Source organism: Astatotilapia calliptera, chromosome 1 (genome assembly GCF_900246225.1).
Source record: "Astatotilapia calliptera chromosome 1, fAstCal1.2, whole genome shotgun sequence".
Classification (NCBI taxonomy): Eukaryota; Metazoa; Chordata; class Actinopteri; order Cichliformes; family Cichlidae; genus Astatotilapia; species Astatotilapia calliptera.
Window position 1 is genome coordinate 34,607,925 of NC_039302.1, and position 26,758 is coordinate 34,634,682.

General features: G+C 39.4%; 1 protein-coding gene across 1 annotated transcript; it reads right to left on the bottom strand.

Annotated features, from left to right (window-relative positions):
* Positions 1-992: 992 nt before the first annotated feature.
* Positions 993-23,292, bottom strand: LOC113031091 (adhesion G-protein coupled receptor G1-like). Its single transcript, XM_026186937.1, has 9 exons — positions 23,221-23,292; positions 6,791-6,836; positions 6,515-6,609; positions 4,543-4,664; positions 4,164-4,432; positions 3,997-4,093; positions 2,764-2,893; positions 2,246-2,393; positions 993-1,156 (listed from the first exon to the last, which is right to left on the bottom strand). Exons 1-9 carry the CDS (start codon positions 23,290-23,292, stop codon positions 1,062-1,064), a joined length of 1,074 nt encoding a protein of 357 aa, XP_026042722.1. The 3' UTR covers positions 993-1,061.
* Positions 23,293-26,758: the final 3,466 nt, after the last annotated feature.

The following is a 26,758-nucleotide window of genomic DNA, read 5'->3' on the forward strand; positions in this document are numbered from 1 at the left end:
TAGAATGAAGCTGCACAATTTCCAGTTTTTATTGTTTATATTGACATGATAGCCTCTGGTAAACTCAGATACAGATACATGCTTAGATAAGCAAAATAGTACTGAAAGTATTCACAAATGCATTTTATATATGTAAGAAGACACACCTGAAGATATATTTAAAAATCTCACATAAAATATGATATGCAGTAATTATCTAGATAACAATACCAGAATATCAGAATTACAAATGTCAGAGCTCTACACAACTAAAACTAAGATCAGATCCTTATGCATTGTATAAAAGTAGAATAGATGACTTGACAGACAATGAACCAGGACCAATCAGGACAGAAAGATCAGGTCAGGTCAGGATTTTCTGCAGAAATTATTCTCTCAGTTTCACCATTTCACAATTTTCACAGAATTGCCCTTCATAGAAGAAAAGAAACTTGAATAAACATCTTATCTAAACATAATATCTTGGAAAGATAAATCCCTCATCCCATTTCATTACACATGGTACATGGTTATACATGCAGACAATCTAAAGCCAAAATTATAATGTGAAATTAGGCAGTTCCCTGACTTTTATGCTGATAATATTCAGCTCTACTGCTCAGAAGAGCAGTAGAACTGAACAGTTTGGAAGTCCATAAACTGTCCTTTTAAAAACTGACTTTAAAGCTTTGAATCATGACGCTCCTGCCTATATTTCTGATCTCTTAGAACCTCCCACTCCTTCTCGCAGCCTGAGATCATCTAATCAAAGGCTGTTGGTAGTTCCCCAAACACGTTTTAAAACCAGAGTTGATAGATCTTTTAGAGTGGTGGCCCCCAGGTTGTGGAATTCTCTCCCTCCAGAATTTTATTTATTCTTTTAAACATCATCTTAAGACTCACTTATTTAGATTAGCTTTTAATTAGATTTGTACTGTATGTTTGATTGTACTGTTTTATGTTTATGTGTTTTATATTATTGTGAAGCACTTTGTGGTTTTTATCCTGTGAAGATTGCTATATAAATCAATAAAGTAAAGTAAAGTAAAGTAAATTCCATGAACACACTTCTCGAACTCTTGTTATTTGCTGTTGATCATCTTACTGGAGGAAGTTGCTTCAGCTGATTTTTTAAGCCTTCTTAATGAACATACAAACCACAGGAAGATGAAAAAACCTGCAAGGCAAACAGAAGAGAGAGCAAGAGAGAGTTAAATAGAGGAGGTTTGGACAGTGAGCCAGACATACAAATCATGCAATAAACCTGATATTTCAACAGTGTCAGATTGCTGTTTATCCATAGATGGTAAAAAACAAAAACAAACAAACAAAACACACCCCAACAGAAACAGTTGTATTGAAATCTGCTAAAAATAGAACCATCTATTTGATAGTACAGTGGCTTGGAAAAGTATTCGCCCCCCTTGAACTTTTCCACATTTTGTCACATTACAGCCACAAACATGAATCAATTTTATTGGAATTCCACGTGAAAGACCAAGTTTTTTCATTTATCTTTAGGCATGAAAATGATTTTTGTACTTCTATGTGCATTTTTAACTTCATTTTTTTAAACATGTAATTTTTTCCTTTTTCTTTTTTTAACATGGCAGAGTATGGAGTGACGTGACACATCAGTGTCCAGTGTAGTGGTTAATGTGCACGTAAACCATCAACAATGACACAAATACAAGAAAACAGCCTTCGAATAGCTGTCCACTGTAGTCACTAGTATGCATGAAAGGGTTAAATATGCATTTTCTGGTCATTTCAACTTTTATTTCAACCATCTATTTTCACAGCCACATATCTAATTTAGATTCACTGGGGGACTGGATTTTATCTGAGCTTTGACAGGTAGGGTATGCCCCGAACTGCTTGCCAGTCCATCACAGGACTAATATAAAAGTCTTTTTTATAATGTCATACAGTATTCTTGCAAAAGACCCATCATACCCAACTGATGTGACCACAACGGAATCCTAACCCATATTTTGGGAGTCACTAGTGGTTATTTCATATTAAAACCACCAAATCTGAAAAAAGTTCAGATCTGATCCTGTAGAATCGGCTGATTTAAATGAAGTCATGCATAAATACGTTTGGCCTTTTAAAAACTGCGATGAAATTAAGTTTACATTCATTTCACTTGTTAAAATCCACAATTATTTTCTGTTATTTTGGTTAGATTTAGTAGTAATTTTTGATTGAACACACACAAACACACACACAGAAGAACTAAATGAATGAAACACAATATACAGACCTTGCAGTGAGTTCAGGAGACAGAAAAGGTAGAGGGAAATGTTGGTCAGGCTACTGAACGAGAAGAAGACCAGGCCCCAGGTAATGCCGAGCAGAGCGCAGACACCCAGCAGGGGAAAAATTGCTTGCTTGGCGTTTTTGTGGCGAAGCTGTCCAAAAACAAAATGACACAAGACACAGCAGATTAGAGACAAAATCTGAAACTAACAGAGGCCTTCACATGTGTTTTAAAGGTAATGACAGGAATTCTTTATTTTTTATAGACACTGTAATGGAAATTAGGTTTTAGGTACTGAAATATTACTGGAATGTAAACAGTTTATTTAAAAATCCACATTGAACCATTTCTCATGCAAAGAAATGAAAATTATCTCGAAAAACCAGCAGTCCTTGTTGTTAAGACCAGTTCATTGTTGGCGGGCTTATCAAAGGATACAATTTTGTGGAAGGATTTGGAAATTACTATAAATATCAAAGGTTGAAGTTTATTTAAAAAAGGATTACAAGAATAACTCATACCTCTTTGTTATACCCAACATTCAAAACACGTTTGACTGTCACCATAAACATGATCATGTTAAAGAGGAACACCATGGTGAACAGTCCAGTAGTAGTGACCGCCTTCACTGTTTCATTAGATATATAGCATCTACAAAGAAAGAAAACAGACAGTGATTTCATCTCACACAGTTATATGTTTATATATATATAGTGCTTTCGGTTCGGTATGCATATGTATTGAACAATACAAAATTTTTAATTTTTTTTATCAACGTTTCTTCTGACGATGCTGTCTGTGTTGAGAGCTCAGTGGATCTGCGTTCGACTACTCCGCCTAGGCTGCACTGTCGAGCGCAGATCCACTGAGCGCAGGGCAAGCTAGCAAGACAGAAGCTAAGCTCGTTGCAACATGGCAAATTTAATCTCCCCCACCCTCATTCAGATCTGGCGTTTGGAACTATTTTGGTCTTCATGTGACGTATGACCCTGAAGGTAAGCGCGTCATGGACAAAAGTAAAACAGTATGTCGGATGTGCCACGCAATGCTCAATTACATGGGTGGGAACTACTGCGTTAGTGCAGTTTGCTCGTTAACGTGTTGATGCCGTCTAGCCCCATGCACGGGCGATCCGCGGTAGCTCGTTAACGGAGATTTGCCGTGTTGTGGCGTTAATGTCATTTCAACGAGATTAACCTGAAAGCACTAGTGGGAACACAATGAATATGACTGCACATTTATGCCGACATCATCCTAGTGCAAAGACAAGTGGAAGCAGACAAAAACAACAAGCACGCATTCTACAAATTTTACCCGAGTCATGTTTAATATGCTGCTGAGAATATAGCTCAGAAGAAGCGTATAGTATAGCTTTTATTTTGGAAAGAGCCATTTCTCTGTAACAAACTCTCTTTTCCAAAGATGAGTGATTTCTCGATCAGATAGATTTATTATTTTATCCCTTTGTTGTTCCAGCAACATTAAATTTAAAAACTGTACTTTTGACTTAAAATATATATTTATAATTTTAATAAATGACAAATTAAAAAAGCATGAACATTTTTTTTATCGAAAAAATATCAAACCGAACCGTGAATTTTGTGTATCGTTGCACCCCTAATATATATATATATATATATATATATATATATATATATATATATATATATATATATATATATATATATAGAGAGAGAGAGAGAGAGAGAGAGAGAGAGAGATGAATGACTCTGTGTAATAAATATTTTCCTCACATTTTCATGTCATCATAGTTTGATCTGTCTAGAGGGACATGGCCATAAAAGCCTCTGTCTGTGATAACCACCACTGACACAATGACTGCAGGAACACCTGAAACACAAAAAATGATTAGTCACGCACAAGATTGCTGACTGCTTCCTGTTTGAAGGATTCCACTTACCCCATCCCACCGCACTGAGTTTGAGAATGTATCTGCTGACAGAAATGTTAAAGATTTTGACTAAGAGAAGGTAGAGGTGGAACCCCTCCAAGGCCATCCAGGTGAAAGTGGCCAACAGGGAGTAGTGAAGGGCAAGAGCCATGTAGAAACAGAGCCAAGTGGAGGGGTGTGCTGCTACTGCCTGACTGGGCAGGAAGTGCAGGTTGAGGAGGATCAGGGCGATGACGAGATTGATGTGGATGTTCATAGAAACATCTTTTCTGAGCGTCCTGTTGGATAGAGAAGAAGGGATCTATTGTAAATGACAACTTTCTTTGTCATATTTGATTGAAAAATATGTTGATGGGGAAAAAAACAAAAACAAAAAACCACAAATTACCTGTTTGTGATGAAGAGTAAAACGGTGATGATCAGAGTAAAGAGAGACACGCTACAGCCAATCACAGAAATGTATGCTAATATCTCAATTTCTTTTTTTGAGACGTGCACAGAAGGAGACGTCTGTGGAGCAAATACACTTTCACATTATTTGTTCACATTATTAGTGGCACAAAATTGAGGTTTTTAGATGTTTTAAGTTTAGTGATTCTATATTTACTAGGTGGACAAATCCTAAAAATGGGGCGGTTATTTATTTAAGATAGTTTTTTTAAATGTATTCATTTTACAAAATGTTTAAGTTTAGCCTTTTTAACTTTAATAACAATATTTCAGACCTAACTGCTTTTGTTACAATTGGCAAGTTAACTGGCATATTAAATCACCTCTGCTGTTTTTAACAGAAAGCTGATTAAATGTTACTGTATCCGTTATAATAAACTCACAACTTTTATTCCAGTAGCTGGTGTGTAGGGGTCATTAGCTTGTTGCCTGACCCAAGCTTTAGCTGTCAGACAGAGTGCCTCACATTTGACACTGTAATGCATAGGTACACCGTGAATGCAGTCAGCTCAATGACTGCAAGGTACCACATCATTCCACGCTTGAGTATGAGCTGCGTGGACCTTTTCCATGTTTGGTATTCTTGTACGTTGCCTCCATTTTGTTCTTGCCTGTCTGAAGGACACTGGACCTCATTTACTAATATTTGCATATAAATGTTCTTACCCTGGCTAGGGCTGCCACAAACGATTATTTTGATAGTCGACTAGTCACCGATTATTTTTGCGATTAGTCGACTAATCAGATCATGCATCCATTGGACGTAAAACCTACAGCTTATTGCACCAGCAGCATCTGCTCTTATATAACTATCATTAGCTTACAGCTTTAAGTGTTTAAGGTATGTGCTAACTAAAAAAGACAAGATGTTAGTTTATTACATTTTAATGAAATTTGCAGATTGTTTCGGTGGAGTTTAATAAACTCAGCCGTCTGCTCCTTGCTATCTAAAATATAACAGGACACCGGAGTATATTCTCGAGCATCTCACACTTCTGATGATCAGCTGTCTGCTTGACGTTTATTCAGCTGTGTAAAAACTGTAACTTTAATCTCAGCCAAACCGATTTACTCAGGAACAAATAAAATACAAAAAAAAGCAAAACAATAACATTTTTAAGTTATCTAAGTGACTCATATATGTTTAACCTGAGTAGCGAAAGACAGCGGTGGGTTTGAAAACTGTTTGCTGGGAGGCCAGTGTTCTCACCGGCGCTAGTGAGCCTTGCCCCCGGCTAGCTATCGAGCTAGTGGGTAACAGACGTCTCCGAAAACGTCGGAGTGTTTTTGAAAATATGTGGTGTCTTGATAAACTGAGCAGATATTTAAAGTTTACACAGCTACATTCTCGCCTGAATATATGTTAAACGTTTATTTTGTGACCCAGAAAGAATAATACCAGTAATATTCAAACTAACTAGCTGCTGCCATTGTTGGAAACTGAGCTGGGCTGCGCTATGAATTCTGGGACATAGCTTCTTCTTCTTCGGTGTTAATGGCAGCTGGCATCCTTGTACATGCAGTGCTGCCATCTTCTGTTTCGGTCCGTTATTACACGCTTAAATCCTACTACTTATTCCTGCGTCTTTTGTGATCTTACAAAGCTTCAAACGACGCGTCGACTATTAAATTAGTCGGCGACGATTTTGATAGTCGACGTAATCGTAACTAGTCGACTAATCGTGGCAGCCCTAACCCTGGCAAACCCTCATAGCAAGCAATACTTGTTTAGTGTTTTCCTAAACTTTTGGATTTAACAAGCCTAACTGAGGCATGACAAAACTGTGATGTAATTCTTTTTAAAACTCTCCTTCTTATTTATTTATTTAAAAGATTTCTTAAATTACTGGCATAATTTTATGCCTTTTTTTGTTCATTATACTTTGTATATTAAAAAAGAATAAATCTACCATGAGCACGCCGAAGTATGTGAAATGGTCACAGGAACAGGTGACATTACTTTGACCATCAGTCCACCGAGTGCGACAGCCATCCGTACTGAAATCTGGTAAGTGAAACAAAAACAACTATTATCCATGAGATGCTGTCACCTCTTAATTATATCAGTTCACTCAGAAATCTGTAATGTTGAGTGAAACTAGAAACCCAGATGACTACAAATTTAAAAAAGACATAGTTATGGTACATATTACTTTTTATGAGAGACATCATGCTTGGTTACTCACTGTTTGTTGAAAAATTAAAGAACTGACAGGAGGGTTCCTGGGTTTTCTATGGCAAAAATAAACAGACATATAACAAAATAACTATTTTATATCTGTTTAGTGTTATGCATAGGGATGGGTATCGAAAACCGGTTCTTGTTGAGAACCGGTTCCCACTGTTTCAATTCCTTGGAATCGTTTGCCACTTTTAAAAACGATTCCCTTATCGATTCCAGTCGCCCCGAATGACGTCATCACGTTGAGTAGCGTCTTTTACCCAGTAGGAAACACGGCGCCTGAGCGGCGCAAACGCTCAAAAGTTTGGTTACACTTTATGAGAAAGGATGACAACAGGGCAACGTGCAATACTTGCAAAGTAGAGATTTCATCAAAGGGAGGAAACACTACGAATATGCAAAAGCATTTGCTCAAAAAACACGCGATTGCTTTCAACGAATGTCGTGTTTTTGATCCGCTCCGGACTAGCGAAGCTCAACCCAGCAGCAGCGGTAGCGTTTCCACGTCCTCTCCCGTTAATACTGCAGGTAACTAATCAATTAGCATTGCATATTATGTTAGCGCGATTTACCTTATTACAAAACCTGCTATTACTGTGCGTTGCATTTAGATAACCATGATGAGAGAGACAGAGTCTGGCTGGCTCAGATGCTGGCAGTTCTCGCTGCAGTCTACCGGTAGCGTCTCCTTTCAGGCCAGGATAGACGAATGTCACCCAGCAGTGTCTAAGTTTGTGGTCAAAGGCTTGCACCCATTTGCCACAGCAGATGCCCCCGATTTCACTTTGGTAAGTGAATGTGTTTAATTGTAGGCAGGACATTACTGGATATTCTTGTGTAATTGCTACAGAATAATTTATGTTAAACTTTGTTATTGCTACAGGAGAATATTAATTTTATTATTTTACATATACATTTTTTTTCCTGGGGACCCTGTGACACCCCATTGAAGAGCCGTAGGCTGTGGATCTCTTAAGATCTCACTGTTGGGTTTGTAAGGCCATGTTACTCCTAAATTTCTATCTTGTTCAAAGAGAAGATATAAAACAAAGTTCTAAGCTAATCGAACTTAGTGTTCTCCTTTTTAAAAAAAAAAGAATCGATAAGAGAATCGATAAGGAATCGAATCGTTAAACAGAATCGAAAATGGAATCGGAATCGTTAAAATCTTATCAATACCCATCCCTAGTTATGCATCTATATTTTTTACTAACTTTTAGTAATAATAATAATTTACACAGACTTCCATAATATTCAGGATTATATATCAATATGCAAGAGTGGAACAAGTGATGAAATGAAATTATAATTACATTTATATCCTTAAAGTTTATGGTGATGTTGACAGGATCCTTAAGACCTGATATTCGCTTGCCCTGCACACTCAGGATAACCAGTCTTCGCTCATATACATCATATAACACTCCCGCATCAGTCTAGAATGCAACACATACACCAGTTCATTTAAAAGTTTGTTCATAATGATTTTACGTAAGATTTTTATAAAATTCTAACTGCAAAAGGGGAAAGCAACTCAGAGATAATGTCGCACTGTTTTGAATCTGTCATTTACATCTTAGTAAAAACAAGAGGTTTGTCTTTTCCCATGTACTACTACTCTACCCCCTAAATTCAAATGTTTCTAAATTTGTATTGCTTTACATTTTGATTTACATAATACCAAAAGATCAACTTCTTGTGCATCACTGTGTTTGAGTAACTCTTCCTCTTTTTTCAAAACATAATTCAGCCTGCATGATGTGTAACACAACCCTTAACCCATTTACTTTTTTTCCTTTGTAATAATAATAAAGCAAATTATGTACAAAAATACTGAAAGGAATTCTGAATGAGTGTGAACTTGGCTAAAACTTGGCCAATGATATACAATCAATCACAAAAAAAATCTATGTGAATTTGCAGTTGGAGTTACGTGCAGAAATAAACTATAAACACTACAACAGTAAAAGATAAATCAGGTTTAAAAATGGTACCTGCTCACAAATCAAATAACAAGATAGCTCCCCAATACCCAGTCGAATCAAGTATCCATGGGATTCATTGGAACAAGCTTGATTTAGAACTCAAAACATATTTCATATTGACTGTGAGAAAATTGTGGAGAATTTTATACACAACAGAAGAAACAAAGTATTTTACAGAAGCCCATATGCTGCCCTACCCCATTTGTTTCAGGCAACTTAAACAAGGAGAACACAATCTTGTCCTGTTGTCCAATATCCAGAGTGCTTGGTAGCTGAACATGCACTTTGCTCTTGGGGACCTGACTCAATCCTGCCTATATCATTCCCAGAAACAGAGGGAGAAATATTGCATTTGAATACATGAAATAGTATGATAGAACTGTCACAGCTACTGCACAGTTGATGGTATTTAAAAGGCTTTTTGAAGTATTAATAGCAAGGAAATTTAGAAATGGAAATTTGTTCAGTGATGTAATAATTGATAAGAAAATAATATGACCTGCAAATTGTGCTCAAGGCAATGTCAATCAAAGCAGTAATCAGTAAAAGTCATCATCTGAGATCAAAGTGTGTGTACACATTGTTTAAATATCGTCTAACAGTTGTTCAGATATTTCAGCCCAAGCCAAAGAAATGATTGGACGTGGTTAGTATTGCTCCCAAAAAGTGAAAACAGCAGTGTCAATCCTTTCTGTCTTTTGGGTTTTTACCTCATTGTCACTGGCATAAATTTCAAGGCCTGTAAAGGAACCAGTGGGTTTGAAGAGGAGAGCCACAAAATTGCCTGAAGATATATTTATGACTCCTTTTACTGGAGTTTCTTCTAGAATTTTTTCTAGGCTCATCAAGGCTCTGGTGGAAAAGGACAAGAATAGTTCATCACAAGTATTATATTAGTTTACACCCTGTCATCGATTCAATAACACAAAAATATTCTTAATATTACCAAATTCTTCATTTTTAATGTAAAGTGTTTTACAAATTGCACTCACCCACCACACAAATGTTCAAACACCAAATTCTGACAAACTGAAAAAAAAAATCATGTATTTAGGGTAAATAAAATGCTTACTCAGCAGGGTTTGTTTGGGTTGAACCATCCAGGATGTTTGTTGTATACCTCATACAGCAGCTGGCTGTAAAGTAATTAAAGGAAACAATTTAAATAAATTTTTCATGGGGGTATTACGTTTCAGCTCAAAATAGACATTATTCATTGTATCATGAACTTTTAGCCATAGACTACTTTGTGCAAAAGAAGTAAATGGACTGGTTCTGGTTCTGGTTCTTCTCACCTACCTAATGGAATAGTCCAGGGGTGAGTGGACTATTTAAGCGGGTGAACGCAGGTGTTCAGGAAGGAAGGACGGACCAGGTCAGTGTAGCTGTATGGAGTTTGACCTTAATTTCCGTTGATTTAAGTTTAGTTATGTTTATTTGAACTGAGTTAATTATGGAGTTGAGTTTTTTTTTTTATTTATTTTTGTAAATATGGTTTGGTCACAAAATGGTGAATAAATCACTCGCTACACTGGACAGCATCTGTCTCCTGCACTTCTTTGGCCGCTTAAGTCAAGTTCTACCACATTTGGTGGCAGCAGCAGTGGGTTTCCAGGCCAATTAATGAGTGGAGAAGATGTCTACCCAAGCAAAGAGAGGGCTTGTTCCAGAATGTGAAGCAGGTGATTTACAAGATGGCAGCGACCAACAAGGGGCAGTAAGTGGCTATATTGATGGACAAGAGAATGTGGCTGAATTGTCCAAACGTTTGCGAACTCTGATGCAACAGCAGGCTGAACTCGATGCTAAACTGGAGCAAGAGCACAAGCACCAGGAGGATAGATGCAGGCAAATCTGGCATCAGTTTGCCCAGGTTCAACAGCAGGTGCAGCAGGGCAACCAATAGCGTCAGTTGCTTGAAGTTCAAGCATCTACATCTGCGTCTTCAAGAGGACCTACTCCAGAACCATCTTCCAGCACACAAGAATCAAATAAGTTTGACTTGGAGCCAGTACATCAACCCAGTGAAGCACAGCTTTCAACACTGATGAGACATTCAGACTGGAAGGTGCCAAAAATTCAACCTGACAGTGAAGGTAAGGACATTGAACATTATTTGATCACATTTGAAAGAATTACTAATTGCCACGAGATCAGTGGGCTCTTCACCTAGCACCACTGCTAACTGGGAAAGCTTGTTCCGCCTATGTAGCTATGGATATTGATGACACTATGGACTATGCAAAAGTAAAGTGTGCTGTCTTGCAGAAGTATGAAATAAGTTTTGACACCTATCGAATGAGGTTTTGTTCTAGTACTTTTGGAGAAGAGGGAACCCCAAAGACGAACGATCAAATTGGATATTCCATTGTTATGGAATAGTTTCTCAAGGTTCTGAATCCTGATATGCAGATGTGGTTTAAGGAACATATCCTAAAGACTTCCAAGCACGCAGCAGAACTGGCTGAAGCTTTCTTAGCAGCTTGTCGACCATCAAAAGACTTCATTCAAGCTAGGTTTTTTTTTCCAACATGCCATCGAACGAGTTAGGTGGTGGAACTGACTTAAACGCTAAGCACACATGACAGAACTGGTATAACTCAGATCCTGCCAGATCTGAGACAAAAAATAAAACCAATAAAACATGTCATTTGTGTGGTCAAATAGGTCATCTTAAAGCTCAGTGTACAAAGATGTCTGTTAGTAAAAATTACATTTGTTCTGCTAGACAAACTGAAGTCAGTGAGAATCACAAAAATGAATTTGAATGTCAGCAACATGAGCCATCAATTGGGGTACTTGTTTTTTTTTTTTTTTTTTTTTTTTTTTGTTTTTTTGCCTGTCCCATTTGGTTCTTTTGCCATCAGAATTGTTGTCTAAGGCAAAGAAAGATGCCCAATGAATTTACTTTACCAAATGGACCACCCCAGCCTTGCCGTATTGGTCTATTTGATTCACCTTTGCTTTTATTGTTTATTTTAATTTCATTTGCTGAACACGGGACAGACTTGACTGGGGAAAAGAAAAGGGAGAAAGAAAGAGGGAAAGAAAAAGAGCGGGGAAGAGGGACGGTGATAAAGGGCAAAAACCAACAAAACAAACAGACAAAAAAATATATATATCAATGACCTGGATCACCTGTTGAGAAAGAAAAAAGAGAAAACAAGCAAAGAAAAAGAGAGCAATATAATAAACAGCGGAGCTCATGGGCAGTGACGTGCCCGTGAGCTCCGCTGGCAGCCAGCTGTGCCAGAGTGACCGAACCTCAGGCCGAGAGAGCCCCAGGCTCCAGGCCCCGACAAGCAGCCACCAGGAGTGAGCCGATGGGTACCTGGATGCCCATCCATCCACCCTTGTCTGAGGGCGTCTGCCACTGGCAGCGAAAGTGGTGGGGGGAGATAGGCCTCCACAGTGAATGTGTGCTGTATTCATGGTGATAAGGTATCGTACCCAATTGCTGAGGTTGCAATTGAAGTTGAAGGCCAGTGTTACACTCTTTCAGTGGGAGTGCTGCAAACTCTGCCTTATCAAGTGGTGTTGGGCCGTGATCTTCCAATATTTACAGAGCTAATAACCAAGCATTCATGTCAGGCTGAAGCAGTTGAAAGTTTGTTAGCGGTCACAAGGTCAAAAGCAAAGGAGCAACAGGTTGACAAGATGGCGCCTGTGATCGGCAATGCCGCTGTCAGACTCTGTGTTCTTCTTCTGTTTTATGTTGCATTACCCATTTTGCTGCTGTCTGTGGATAAGATTACAGCTACCTATGTTTACGATCGCCACACTCTACTTCGGATTAAATCAACTATGAAATCTATGGATGAAACCTGGAAATATTTTCGAGGCTTCTCTCCACCTTCCGGGCGATCAGCTGTTGCCCATTACGTCCCTTGCTTGCCTGGGCCAGGGAAAAACCGGAGCCGCCGTTCCCGGACAAATCACCGTCAGAGAAGACGAGGAAGGAGAGCGGGCATCCAAGTGAGACTACGGAAATATAAGAGTACCGCTGATTTAACGGCCTGCTTGGAGTTCTCAACAGTGGATGTTTTTGCTAAGGCGGACCTCCAGCTTAATGCACAGTCTCCTCGCATGGGCTTCATCAGGACGCCGTGTCTGAAAACAGTTTTTCCAGACCATGTGAGTGACCGTCCTATTGTCCCACGGATTATACTAAACGGTAAAAAACCCCGAGGAGTATGCAGTGCGAACCTACACCAAGCCCCTCAGGGTGTAAACAGTGACACTCCAGCACCGCCGATTAACATGGCTCTATTAAACTGCCGCTCGATCTCAAATAAGGCATTTGTTCTCAACGACCTTTTCATTAGGAATAACCTGGACTTTATGTTCCTAACTGAAACTTGGCAGCGGAATATGGAATTTGTCCATTTCAAAGAACTGTGTCCAGCAGACTGTAAGTGCTTAACCACACCGCGTCTCTCAGGACGTGGTGGTGGGTTGGCAGTTATTTCTAGAAACTCCTTTTTTTGTCGGCTGGTAAAGACCCCCTCCTTTAACTCCTTTGAAATCCAGATGATGAAGATCAATAGGACTCATCCCTTCTATGTGATTTTAATCTATAGGCCACCAGGACTAGCTAGGAGTTTCTTAGTGGAGTTTGGGGATTTTCTATCCTCCACCATTAAGCTGGAAAAAATTCTTCTGCTGGGGGATTTCAATCTTCATGTTGACGACAGTTCATGTCACGCTGCTTCGGATTTTCTTACTCTCTTAGACTCTTTTAACCTTGTCCAACATGTGACTGGGCCAACACACAGTGGTGGCCACACCCTGGACCTGATATTATCACTGGGTCTGGATATCGGCCCAGTTCATTGCAGAGACATTTTTATTAGTGATCATAAATACCTTTTATTTGATCTCTCTTCTACTTATGACACTCTACCCTCTGTTTATGAGAAGCGTTCACGATTAATCAGCGACTCAGCGGTAGAAGAATTTAGGGAATTGTTTGTTAACAATTTATCTGAAACAGACGATATAGATCAGCAGATGACCTCCTTCAATTCACAATGTCAAAAAATTCTAGATAAAGTGGCTCCTCTTAAAATCAGGAAAGGCAGTACTGTCAAACGCCCGCCCTGGTTTACAGAAGCTATCCGCAGCTTTAGGCGAATATGCCGTAAAACCGAGCGCCTGTGGAAAATCACAAAACTCGAGGTTCACAAGCTTCACTTAAAAGAACTATTATCTACCTTTAATGACATGGTGTCAGATTCAAGAGCCACCTACTTCTCTCAACTACTTGCAGTAGGAAAAAGAAACCCGAAAATTGTCTTTGATACAGTGAGTAGCTTTGTCTCCCCCCCAACGCCATGTACACCCGTCTCTTCAGATAAGGACTGCAGTGAATTTTTAAAATTTTTCCAAGATAAGATTAGTTGCCTAAGACATAACATAACTCCCTCAGGAAACCCCACCAACCATGATCGTCCACACCCCATAATTATGGAATCTTTCCTCCCAGTTTCTTTAGAGGATTTATTGGAAACACTGACTCAATTGAATCCTTCAACGAGTTTAGCTGATGTCTTACCTACTCGTTTATTCTGTAAAGTTTTTGAGACCATCGGGCCCTCTGTGGTCACGCTGATAAACCATTCATTGCTATCTGGCTCTGTCCCCAGGTGCTTTAAACAGGGGGTTATTCAACCTCTGCTGAAAAAGCCTAACCTGGATCCAACACTTCAGTCAAGCTACAGGCCCATCTCAAAACTTCCTTTTATCTCAAAAATCCTAGAAAAAGTTGTTTGGCTACAAGTAAAGAAAGCGCTGGAGAAGCATAACATTCTTGATAAATTTCAATCGGGTTTCAGAAAATTACACTCTACAGAAACAGCTCTGCTGAAAGTCACAAATGACCTCTTGATGGCTGCAGACAGGGGTGATTGCTCAGTCCTGGTTCTTCTGGACCTTAGCTCAGCTTTTGATACCGTTGACCATCAGATCTTAATCGATCGCTTAAACTGCACGGTAGGGATATCAGGATCTGTTCTAAAGTGGTTCACCTCATTTCTGGAAGATAGGACGCTTTTAGTTTCAGTGGGAAACTTCCAATCAGACGTGGCTAAGCTTCTATGTGGAGTTCCACAAGGTTCGGTTCTAAGCCCCCTATTATTTTCACTATATATTCTTCCCTTAGGCCGGATCATTAGCGGTTTCAAAAATATTTCCTATCATTTATATGCGGACGACATCCAATTATACATTTCTTTTAAATCCTGGGAATTAGACAAGCTATCCACTCTTATGGACTGTCTTAAGGAAATCAATCTTTGGATGACAAACAATTTTCTGCAGTTGAACGCAGACAAGACCGAGTGCTTAATCCTAGCCCCGGAGAATATCAAGCCACAGATTAGTCAACATCTGGGTGCTTTTTCATCGTCGATAAAAGCCACTGCCCGGAATCTTGGGATAATTTTCGACCAATCTTTGTCCTTTGATGTCCATGTTAAATCCGTGACCCGCTCTTGCTTTTTTCACTTAAGAAATATTGCCAAACTCAGGACTATTGTCTCCACAACCGAACTGGAGATGCTTGTCCACGCCTTTATCTCCTCCCGGCTGGATTATTGTAATGCACTCTTTTCCTGCGTATCTAAGGCCTCACTAAATCGGCTCCAAGCGGTTCAGAATGCTGCAGCAAGGCTTTTGACCCATAGCAATAAATTTTCCCATATCACTCCTATACTAAAATCCCTGCATTGGCTTCCGGTTGAGTATAGATATAAGTTCAAAATCCTCACCTTTACGTTTATGTCTCTACAAGGTGGGGCCCCCATCTATATCTCGGAGCTTCTCCAGCCCTATTCTCCAAAGCGAACTCTTAGATCCACTGATAGCGGTCGTCTATCTATCCCACGGACTCGTCTGAAAACAAAGGGGGATCACGCATTTCAAACCCTGGCTCCTATACTGTGGAATGGTTTACCCCCCCCACTACGCACCATCGACACGATGGCTTCTTTCAAAAAACAGCTTAAAACTCATCTGTTTAGACAGGCATTTGGGAAATGTTAATGCGTAACATGTTGTTTTATTTTATATTTATATTGTATTATTGCTTTTTTGATATGCTTTTATACTTTCTTTATGTTGCTATATTGTTTGTTTGACATGTTTTCTTGTGAAGCACTTTGTAACAGCGTTTTGTCTTAAAAAAGTGCTATATAAATAAATTTTACTTACTTACTTACTTACTAGGTTAATGCTTTGGGTTTGGATGAATTGCCTTTTGCAAATGAGGATGCGCCATTGGACGAGTCTAGCACTCATTCTAAACCAAAAAAGAGCACGTGACAGAGAAGACATGAAAAGGTGAAGAGAACAAGAGTAGCTGAACACATTTTATATCCTTTGAAGTCCGAGGCTCTCCCTAGTGCTAGTGAGGTTGCTTGGCTACAGAAAGAGGATTTAACACTTGAACCATTGTTCTCTAAATGTGTTCCAGAGGCAACTAAAGTTGAGGGAAGGAAGGAAGTGTTTGTGGTTAAGGAAGATTTGGTTACCACAACCAGGGCTAACACAGAGAGAAAGACAACCCTTCACACTCACATTTTTACCTATGCCTAATTTAGACTCACCAATTAACCTAGGCCAATGCATATATTTGGACTGTGGATGAAAACCAGAGTAACTGGAAAGAACCCACCAAAGCATGGAAGAACAAGCAAATGCCACACAGAAAGGTCCCACAGTGAATTCAAAACCTGGGGTTTCTGCTGTGAAGCGACAATGCTAAGCATTGCACCACGCTGCCACCCTAATAAATAAAGAATATTTATGAAATTCATCTAAAACTTGTCCCTGTCTCTTCTCAGTTTACTTAAGATAAAGTTAAGAGAAATGCATTAAACCACTTACAGAATGTTTCATTACAAACTGAACTGCAATAATTGCCACAGGAAGCTCCTGATACACAGCTCCAGGAGAAGCTTCCATGAGATACAAAAGACAACAGCCACCAAAGCATGCAACATGTTATCCTGGGGAAATGGAGAGAATCAGTTTAGAACAACAACAACAACAACAACAACAACAACAAAACACCACTTATTCATTTATAGTTACATGTTTTTTATCAAGGTGAATAGGCCTTGTGATAAACTTCATCATCATCAGTCCAATGTGAAGAGCATCGGTTTATATAACTATTACCCCAATTTCAATTATAGCTGGGCCACTGTGTTAAATGTAAATGTAAACAAAATGCAGTGATTTGTATTATAAATATACATTTGATTATAAATATGAACCCATATTTTATTCACAATAGAACGCACACAAAACATCTAACAATTTTAAGCTCAACATTTTAAGAAAAAAAATAAGGTAATTTTGAGTTTGATGGCAGGAACCCTTCTCAAATAGTTGGGACAGGCTCGGGTGCAAGGTGCAAGATGCTAGAATGCCATAAAGTGGCAAGCATAGTATACAGGAACATTTGTGCCGAGCATGACCTGAAGGCCCCAGGGTCAAAATGGGACGAGCTTCCCTAGTGTGGTTGAAAATGACCAAGCTATGATCCACCGCACCGCAGCAATTTCCTAATGTTGTAAACCTGCTCAACATTTGGCAATAAAACCCTTTCTGATTCTGATTCTGATTCTATATATAAGATGTTATTGTTTATATTGAAAATTTGATGTAATTGCCTTCTAACATCAAACAGGCAAAGAATTGGCGTGTTAATTAAAAAAAGAAAACATTAGGAATAGTGAGGCAGGGTACTTTTGCATTTGTGTTTCAATAAGATTGCACAGTTTCCCCTTACTGCACATGTCAGTAAGAGAATTAGCAAAATATTTATCTGAATGTATCCTTATTTAAATGAAAAATGTTTTGGATGTGGAATACTCATCCAATGGAATGGAATATATGAAAATAACAATAGCAACAACTACAATAATCATAATGATAATGATTATTATATTCATAGAAAAATATGTTTAGAAAAAACATGCATGTAGAAACCCCCACAATCTTACTGCCATGTACCTTTGCAAAAATCATCAATAGGCAACTTTTAGTCCTGATATTCATATTTATTTTGTGTTCTTAAACTAGCATTAAACAGATTAAATACTTAATAAAGAAAGCATCTCTAACATAAAGAGAACAAAAATGAAGCATACCCTTGCATGATGCTAGATGCCCTTGTAGAATTCATTTCCCCTGAAAAGTTAATGGAACACGAATTATGTAACAATTGGAAAAAAAGAAAATGAGTAAACTGCTGTCTTTGACAATGTTTTCTGTAAATTTATAAAAAATGACGTGTAAATGACCTGAGACATTATAATGTCTGTTTTCAGCTACACAAAAACTTGCCTCCTATTAATGTCAGAAAGGTTTCCAAGAACACATAGTAAAGGTAAATTTCTTAGATTCCATATATACCGTATTTTATGTGACTTTGACCTTTGATTGTACTTCTGATTATTTAGATACTTTTTGCATTTAAGAAATGCTTTCTTTCAGTTCAATTCAATTTTATTTGTACAGCACCAATGGCCCTTTTATATTGTAAAGTAGACAATTATACATATGATGCTTGACATAGAAACAGTTTATTTTAAAAATTAAATTTCAATATGGCACGGACATAAAATCAAATGATTTAGTTGTTGTTTTTGGACAGATGTTGAATGTAGTTCAACTTAAGACCTGTGTTTGTTCTCATTTGAATATTTATTATTGCTCATTGATAAGCCAAAAGCATTTCTTATCTAATTTCTCGATGAATCGATGAAATAATTGATAGATTACCATAATAACTAGAAAGTGCATTTTCTGAAGAAACTGCAGTGTGAATGCTTGAATCTGAATGTATGCACTGAAATGAATTAATTGCTGAATTTTGAGTTAAAAATATTGAATGAGATTTAAAAAAAAACAAAAAAAAAAACACGAATTTAACCTGAAAACAACAGTGCTGAACTGCTAAAAGCTGAAGGTTACACAGAAGAAGAAGTTGGAAAAAAGCTGAAAATGTTTTAATTGTAAATTAGAAAACCCTAAGAAATGAGAAAAGAACATTTAGAGTCAGAAAACATCTGAAAGAATATTAAAAGGTCATATTCTTTGAATCACTGAATGAAGAAAATGTGATCCCTCCACTTGGACCCACACAGTTTAAAAAGTTTACATCTCTGAGCTTTGAAAGACAAGATGTTGGAAAGAGAACAATAATGGCGACAATTTGAGGGTAAAATGATGGCTGTAGAGCAAACACTGTGGACACAGCAGCAGTTGAAAGAGAAGTGCTTAAGATGAATCTTGGTACAGTGGCAGGCAGAGCTCGTTAAGCAGGCAGGTGTGAGCCTGGTTGCTATAGTGACCGCACCCAATGGCTCCATACACACGTACACAGACATGCGCCTCACTTTTGCTGCTTAAAATGAACAGAAAAGTCAGGCCGAAACAAATCGTTCCCAAATGAAAAGTAAAAGTCGTATTGACAAAATTCTTTCACTGTGAGCGACAGCAATGTCTAGTCTACCAAATTCTCAGTTTTCATGTCTGTGGAGTTTATTATATGGACGTGGTGACAGTGGAAAGACACCATGCTCTTCTGATTTTCAAACGAACCTTCTGAGCCATTTTAACATTAGAGTCTATGGAAGAGTTGGAGGGAGGAGGCTGTGCATTGGTGACATTTACGAAAGAACCATAACACCTAGTACAATAGTAAACACATTGGATGAAAGAGGACAGCGATGGCTACGTTTTGAGGGTAAAATCATACCTGTAGAGCAAACGCTGCAGACACAGCAGCAGTTTTAAAAAAGATTTTAAGATTAATTTTTTTGCTCCTCTCACTCTAGCAGTTGAGCTGTCTCACTCTAGCCCCAACATTCCGTCCCATACACACCCATTATAAATTTTGAAATGGGTGAAAAAACATCATGAAACTTAAACTGGAACTGAAGAAAAAGTATAATAGATATTGAAAAGATAAATACAAGTTGAATAGTTGAATGTCTTGTCTTCGTTTTAAAGTTTGAATGGTGGCTCTATGTCAATGTATGTGGAAGTAGTAAGAGTTTAAAAATGAGTAAGTTGAATGAGAATTTGAAGGGTCTCCCCATTGAAATACATTATAAATTTTTGTTGAATAAAGTTGAATAAAATTAAAAATATAAATGTTAAAAATGAGAAAAATAGAAGCAGTCATGTCCAAAATAATAGGAATCTAACGATGTTTGAATGGTTTTTCTAAGTTGAACGGTTTTGAAGGAGTTAGATGCCAAAAAACGTACGGAATATGGAATAATAATAAAGATTCGAATAACAATACTGTGAATGCTTTTCAAGCATTCACACTAATTAATCTGCAGCCCTACTCAGAATACTAAACATCAAGAGGGCTCATCCCCTGCACCACCATCCAGTGATAACGTTAGCTGAACAAACTTGTCCAACACTAAACGCACTTTGAATATGGAGAATCAAACAATCACACAAATACAAATAGGATTGCAACCTCCTTGAATTAACAACAACAAATGAAAACGAATCAGTGGCAGCCTGGTGGCTCTTTTTAATGTTTTCACATTCTCCAGCAGATTATAACTGGTGGATGCCCAGAACTTGAGGCTCTTGAACACTCATGACCAGACCGCCTGATAGCCACCATTCTGCAAAGAGTGACAGTCTGACCTGGACTGATTGCAGTCCCTCTCAGAGAGATTGCTGGAAGTTTGCAAGTAACTTCTTTGTAATTTAGAGAGAATCTCCAGACAGATTTCAATCTGTATTCCTGCAGCCAGGTGTATTTGTATGGCATTTGTATTGTGGTTGTAATCCTTTAGAACAGGAAGGATGTTGAATGGACATCTAATAATTAAATGTCACATTGATATAAGTTACGTTAAATGAGAATTTCGGCTGTAGACGTAATTTTCAGTGAATTATCACAGCAAGCTTGACTTCATTCAGTTGCCGATTGATAGCAGGATATCTGAAGTAAGTGCTAAAAGTTTACTTTTTAAGGAATATGTGTAGTGCCATTGTCTTTCAGTATTGTGTCTTGTGGTGGTTGTGCCTAACAAACTTCCATTACATTATGTTAGATCTAGAACCTAGACACAGAAGAGACAAGTCAGAGGAAAATAAGGATACTAAAACTAAAAATTAGTCTAAGGAGATCATATTTGGGATGCAACAATGAGTTTTATGTTAAAAAACCGAGGATGCACTGTCCACTTCCTCACTAAAAAAGGCATCAATAAGTAAACCGCAGTTACACATAAACTAGTACTGGACACATAAAAACACATACGACGAAATACTCTAATTCAATACACTAAAGGACAATACACAAAGCTAAAAGAGCTCTCTAATATAAGGACAACAACATGATAGCCTACCCTTTTTGGATCTCATTGTAGAAATGATTTCACCTGAAAACAATCCAGAACACACCTGATGTGACAGCAGGAAAAATGCAAATGAGTAAACCTGCTCCGCTTGGAAAGATTCCTGCCAAGTTCATAAAATGACATGTAAACTATCTGAAACAAGAGGCGGAACTATCAACATATATCTATCTCTACTACTCTCTTCTCTTTTCAGGTTGGACAAACCATTTATGGCTTGTCCCTTGTCATTCGCCAGCTGTGTTTGAGCTGTTAGAGTTTTTTAAACACCAGACAACCTTCCTTATGCAACCCCAAAGAGAATCTGTGTTGCAAAACAGAAAAAAAAATATAGAAAGAAATACCAGTTGAAAAACATGGACACCTAACAGCTCCCCTAAACAAACCCAAAGCATCTCTATCGCCTGCTGCTCTCTGGCTGCCAGTGACTGATTTCTATTCCGATCTGATAGCAAGTAAAATTCAGGATGGCATCGATGATACAGTATACTATAATGTATACCTTTTGTAATGAATAAAAGACATCAGACTTCTTGTTCTTATTAATTAGAAAGAATTATTATACAAGAAATAAAAAAACATGAAAAGTAAGTACCTAAATTTTCAAATGAAAAATGAGTGTGACTGATTGAAAATCATAAAACAACTGAGAAACATTTTATCAATACAGGTTATATTGATCTATCTTATGTATGAAATATTATGAGTTGTAGCTTACAGCTACTGCATATATTTTAATGATACCCAACCTACGTAATGCTCTTTAAATGCTCTACGCTACATCTTTACCTGACTAAATCTAGTCCAACTGAATCCATGTGATGGCAGGGACACACATATGACCCCCAAGGTAAACTAATACAGCTATGTACTGTAGCATGTATTTATTTACTAATTACTAATTTCATAACCATATTTGTGAATGTAAATTTGAACAAATGGGATTCTGTAATATTTATCATACGAGGAAGTCCCTGTTGTTTAAATGTCAACAGAACGTCAACACTTTCCAAATTCAGCTACACGCGTGCTTCCAGCTCCACGTTTTCTCCCGCTGCACCTGGAAGCACACGTGAGCTGTGACGCATTTATACAGCTGTATTTTACATATCACCGTGACAGGTTTGTCAAGTAGCTTCTGTCAATCATTCCGATGAACCCGATAATATGACTACTTTTCACTGTTTTTCCGTTAATGTTAAAGTATAAATGTACCCTAAATTATTAAAATGTGAATATTTTAAAATGAGAATCAATTCTAGAGAATAAATATCTGGTATCGGAGGAATCGATATTCCAGTATTTATCTGCACACCATTATCCCACAGACTGAAAGTTGATGTATCCTTTGACCTACAGACCCGAGCGAGGATATATTCATGTATATCCATGTGTTACGGGCCTCCTGAAACTACTCTTGTGTGAGTGTGGTGTTCTCTCTGCCGCCTCCTCTCTTGCGCCACCCCTCTGTCTCTCTCTCACTCTTCTCTCTTCCCAGGACACAGCTGCTGTTCATTGGGCTTGTTTACCACCTAGGCCCAGTCAGCAATCACCTCTCTGAGGTCATAGAAGTTGGGGATGAACTGGATGAGGCAGGGTGGTATTCTCTGGTGTCTCCAGATTGTGTCAGAAGAGAGCCTATGGTGTGGAGTAGTGGGAGCAGTGGGGAGTAGTGGGGAGTGTAGCTGCTTCATGTGAGTAGTGTGAGCTTGTGGGCCTCAGCCGCAGTAAAGCTAGCTGCTGGTAGTGACATGATGGGCCTGTGGGCCCCTGGAAGTTCCTCCTCGTGATGTCGAGTTTTTTGTTTGGTTGTGTTCTTTGTTGTTGCGACCTTCTTTCTTTTTCTAGTGTTATTGGAAGAACGGCCTTGCCGGCTCTTCTAGTTAAGATTATCTATAATAAAAACTATTTTATTTACTAAACACCTCTGTTTTCCTATCCTTCTGTTTTGGACCCATTTGTTACCAGTCCCCACACACACACCCCTAGAACACATGTAAATGCATTTTATCCAGCTCCTTCCAATTTAACAAAATGAACAAGACTACCTGAATAGCAGCAACCTCAACATGGTCTTTATCTTTAGACACATCCTCCTCTTCTGTGATCAAAGCCTCCATGGCTGTCAGCTGTTTACATCTGCTGCTCATTTTGTAAAACTCTATATGGTTTGCTCCTTTCCTGGTGAGTTTCCACTAAGTGTAGGTGGAGTTTGCCCACACAAGGGGAAAAGGGTCCCATCAAAAGTCAAAACAACCCTATTTTTGCAAGAGGTCAATAGGGAGTGTGTGTTTGTTTGTTTGTGGTGAAATATGTCTCACATTAGCTTTTGACACATCTGAACCCTTAAACCTGCACTTTTATTTAACTTTTAAAGTGGATCAATTTGACCTGCAACATAACAGCAGTGCTAAGGTCAGATTAATTAACTAAATCACCTAACAGTGCAATTCTCCTGTGTCACAAACCATGCATTTGCTGTTTGTGGAGGTGAAATCTCTTCACACATGATTCCACTTACAATATATACCGGATACAGTTATTCGGGGGTGGCTGTGGTTCAGGAAGTAAAATAGGTCACCTACTAATCTGAAGATTGATGGTTTGATCCCTGTCTCCTCCAGTCTGCATACCAAATATCCTTGGGAAAGATACTAATACCAAGTTGTCTGAGTGTCTTCTCTGTGTTCCGTTCCTTTGTTTCTCTGGTCTGTCATGCTTTCATGTTGTTTCTCTCTGGTCTCAGAATCAAGCCCACGTGTCTGAGTCTCTCTCTGTGTGTTAGTTCCTGTTTTACTGCAAACATTCGTGTTGCTCACAATAAATCAATTCATAAAGTTAAACATAAAGAGAAAAGGATGCTGTGTTTATTGTTATAACCACACAGGTAGTCTCACATAAATGTAAATGTTGTAATTTGATTATTTTAATAAACCATGTAACTTGGACGGATTCGATGCTGGCGTGACCACAGTGCACACATCTGCTGTTGCTCACAGTGGTCCAAGGGACCGCTCAGGGAGTTTGTGCATTCGCTCAGACACATGAAAAATTAGAGGGAACATTGCTCTTCATAATATTATAACACTCCTATTTTGTTTCTTTTGTGTGCACCAAGGGTAGCTGGTGACTGCAGTACCACCTTCTCCCACTAGTTGGAGACAATTCCCCTCTCACACACTTCCACACTGTCTCCTCTCCTTTTCTTTCTTTTTCTTTAGTTTTCATTGCTTTATTTCCTATTTTTCATTGTTTTTACACCATTGTTTTTAAAAATTTTCACCCACACATCAACCTATTAACTCACTTCTCAAACATCTCTTTTTCTTTCTCTCCAACTGCTTTTCTAACTTTCAACTGGTTCATGCTGAACCCTTTCCCACAAAACCCTTCTCTGCCATCTAACACAACATACTTTTACCCACATTTCTTGACATAGTCAGATATTGAGCTTTGTCCCTGGAACGCCCGCTGGATCAAGCTTCCCTTTACATTCAGAGCATCCTCTGCAATGGCTTTCTTCCATTCCCGGCAGAAAAGTGCTAAAATACCGTCACTTAACCCATTGCGGTATGCGGAAATGATTATCAACAGTGGACTCGAACCACCATTCGTGTGATGGCCCAGAACCAAACACAGGCCTGGGGACTCGAACCCGAGGATTTTTCCTACAGAGACTCGAACTCCGGAGTCTGCAGGTACTCCACCGCGGCCAGACAAAAAGTCTCCAGGACTGTACATAAGTTAGCTACAGCTCACCCATCTGCAGGAGTCCCCTCAGAGTCGAATGTCTCAGTGTTGGCTAAAACACACAGTCTAGAGGCTCCTCCATTTCCTCACTTCAACAGGCGGGAGGACAAAGGTACCTTTTCCCTCAGGGGTGATGAGCCCGTCCCGGGAACCGTTGTTCACCAACCACATGGACCATCCTGTTCGTGATGCCATCCTGTTGTGGAAGTTTTCCATTCAGTAATGCTTGCAGACAAATGGTGAGCGTAGCTAACATCCTTTTATCAAAAAAGAACAAAAACCCAGGATCGGTGAGAGAAGGCATCGCGGGGCAAACAACTGGCAAAGTCTCTGCTGAACCTGGCACAGCCCTGGGTTTAAATACCTTCTACAGAAACAAAAGGCAGTTTTTTGGGGTTTTTTTTGCCTGTCCCGTTTGGCTCTTTTGCCATCAGAATTGTTGTCTAAAGGCAAAGAAAGATGCCCAACGGATTTACTTTACCAAACTGACCATCCCAGCCTTGCCGTAATGGTCCATTTGATTCACCTTTTATTGTTTATTTTATTTTCACTTACTGAATACAGGACAGACTTGACTGGGGGAAAGAAGGGGAGAAAGAAAGAGGGAAAGAGAAACAGCTGAGAAGAGGGACGGGGGAGAAGGGCAAAAGACATAAACCAACAGAATGAGCAGAAAAAAAAATGCATATATCAATCACCTGGATCACCTGCTGAGAAAGAAAAAAGAAAACAAGCAGAGGAGAACAAGAGTAATAGAATAAACAACATCACAATGATATATGGGAATATGACAGTAAATACTAAATATTAAACATTATTGTGCAGCACATAAGATCAACAGAACACAGTGTGCTTTGAGGTAGGAGCCAAAAAGGGTGTAGTTTGTGGGTGTGATCACCCGTGTGTACACCTGTGAGCATGGACGCGCTTGTTTTTTGTTTTTTAAAGGTTCCTTCATGTAATGATCTGCTAGAGGGTGTGGGGGGGCCACAGCCCCGTCCTCCAGGGCTTGAAGCAGGTATGGAGGAGATCAAAACTCCAGACATCCAGAGGCCCCCAGAACACAAGAGACCAAGGAAGACCAACAGAGGGGCAGCCGCGCCACTGTCCCGGAAAGAGCTGAGGAGAGTCCCAGATGAGGGCTCACTCAGCAGCCTCGGAGCAGAAGCCAGGGGGAGTTGCAGTGACGCGCCCGTGAGCTCCGCCGGCAGCCAGCCGTGCCTGAGTGACCGAGCCCCAGGCCGAGAGGCCGGGGGCACCCCACCTCCGAAGTGGCCCGAGCGAGCCCCAGGCTCCAGGCCCCGATAAGCGGCCGCCAAGGAGTGAGCCGGTGTGTACCTGGACGCCCACCCCCGGACACAAAGAACCACCAACGCACCGATGTCTGAGGGAGTCTGCCACTGGCAGGGGAAGTGGTGGTAGGGGGAGATTGGCCTCCAAACCTTGGAGGGCCTGAGATGTCCCCAGAGAGGTGGCGCCTGACACCCAACCTGACATATAGACACAGACATACAGGCACACACATATACAAACATCCATTCCCACCCTCATGCTCTCATATGCACTTACTCCACACTCAACCAACGTGGAGACAGACATAAAGAGACGCTGTACACACGATCACACTCCCCAAGCGTACTCTACAAACCGGGTCTAGGTACCCTTGCCCCTGGAGGGGGGAACTGCACCCAGACCCAGGTGGTGTTACCCTTTTCCCTGCGGTGGGGGGAGGCAGACCGCCCCGACTCCGCAGCAGCAGGGAGGCCCCACACTCCAGACCGCAGTCGGACGGCCAACTCCTCCTCCTAGCCCCCCCGCTCCAGCAGGTCGCAGAGA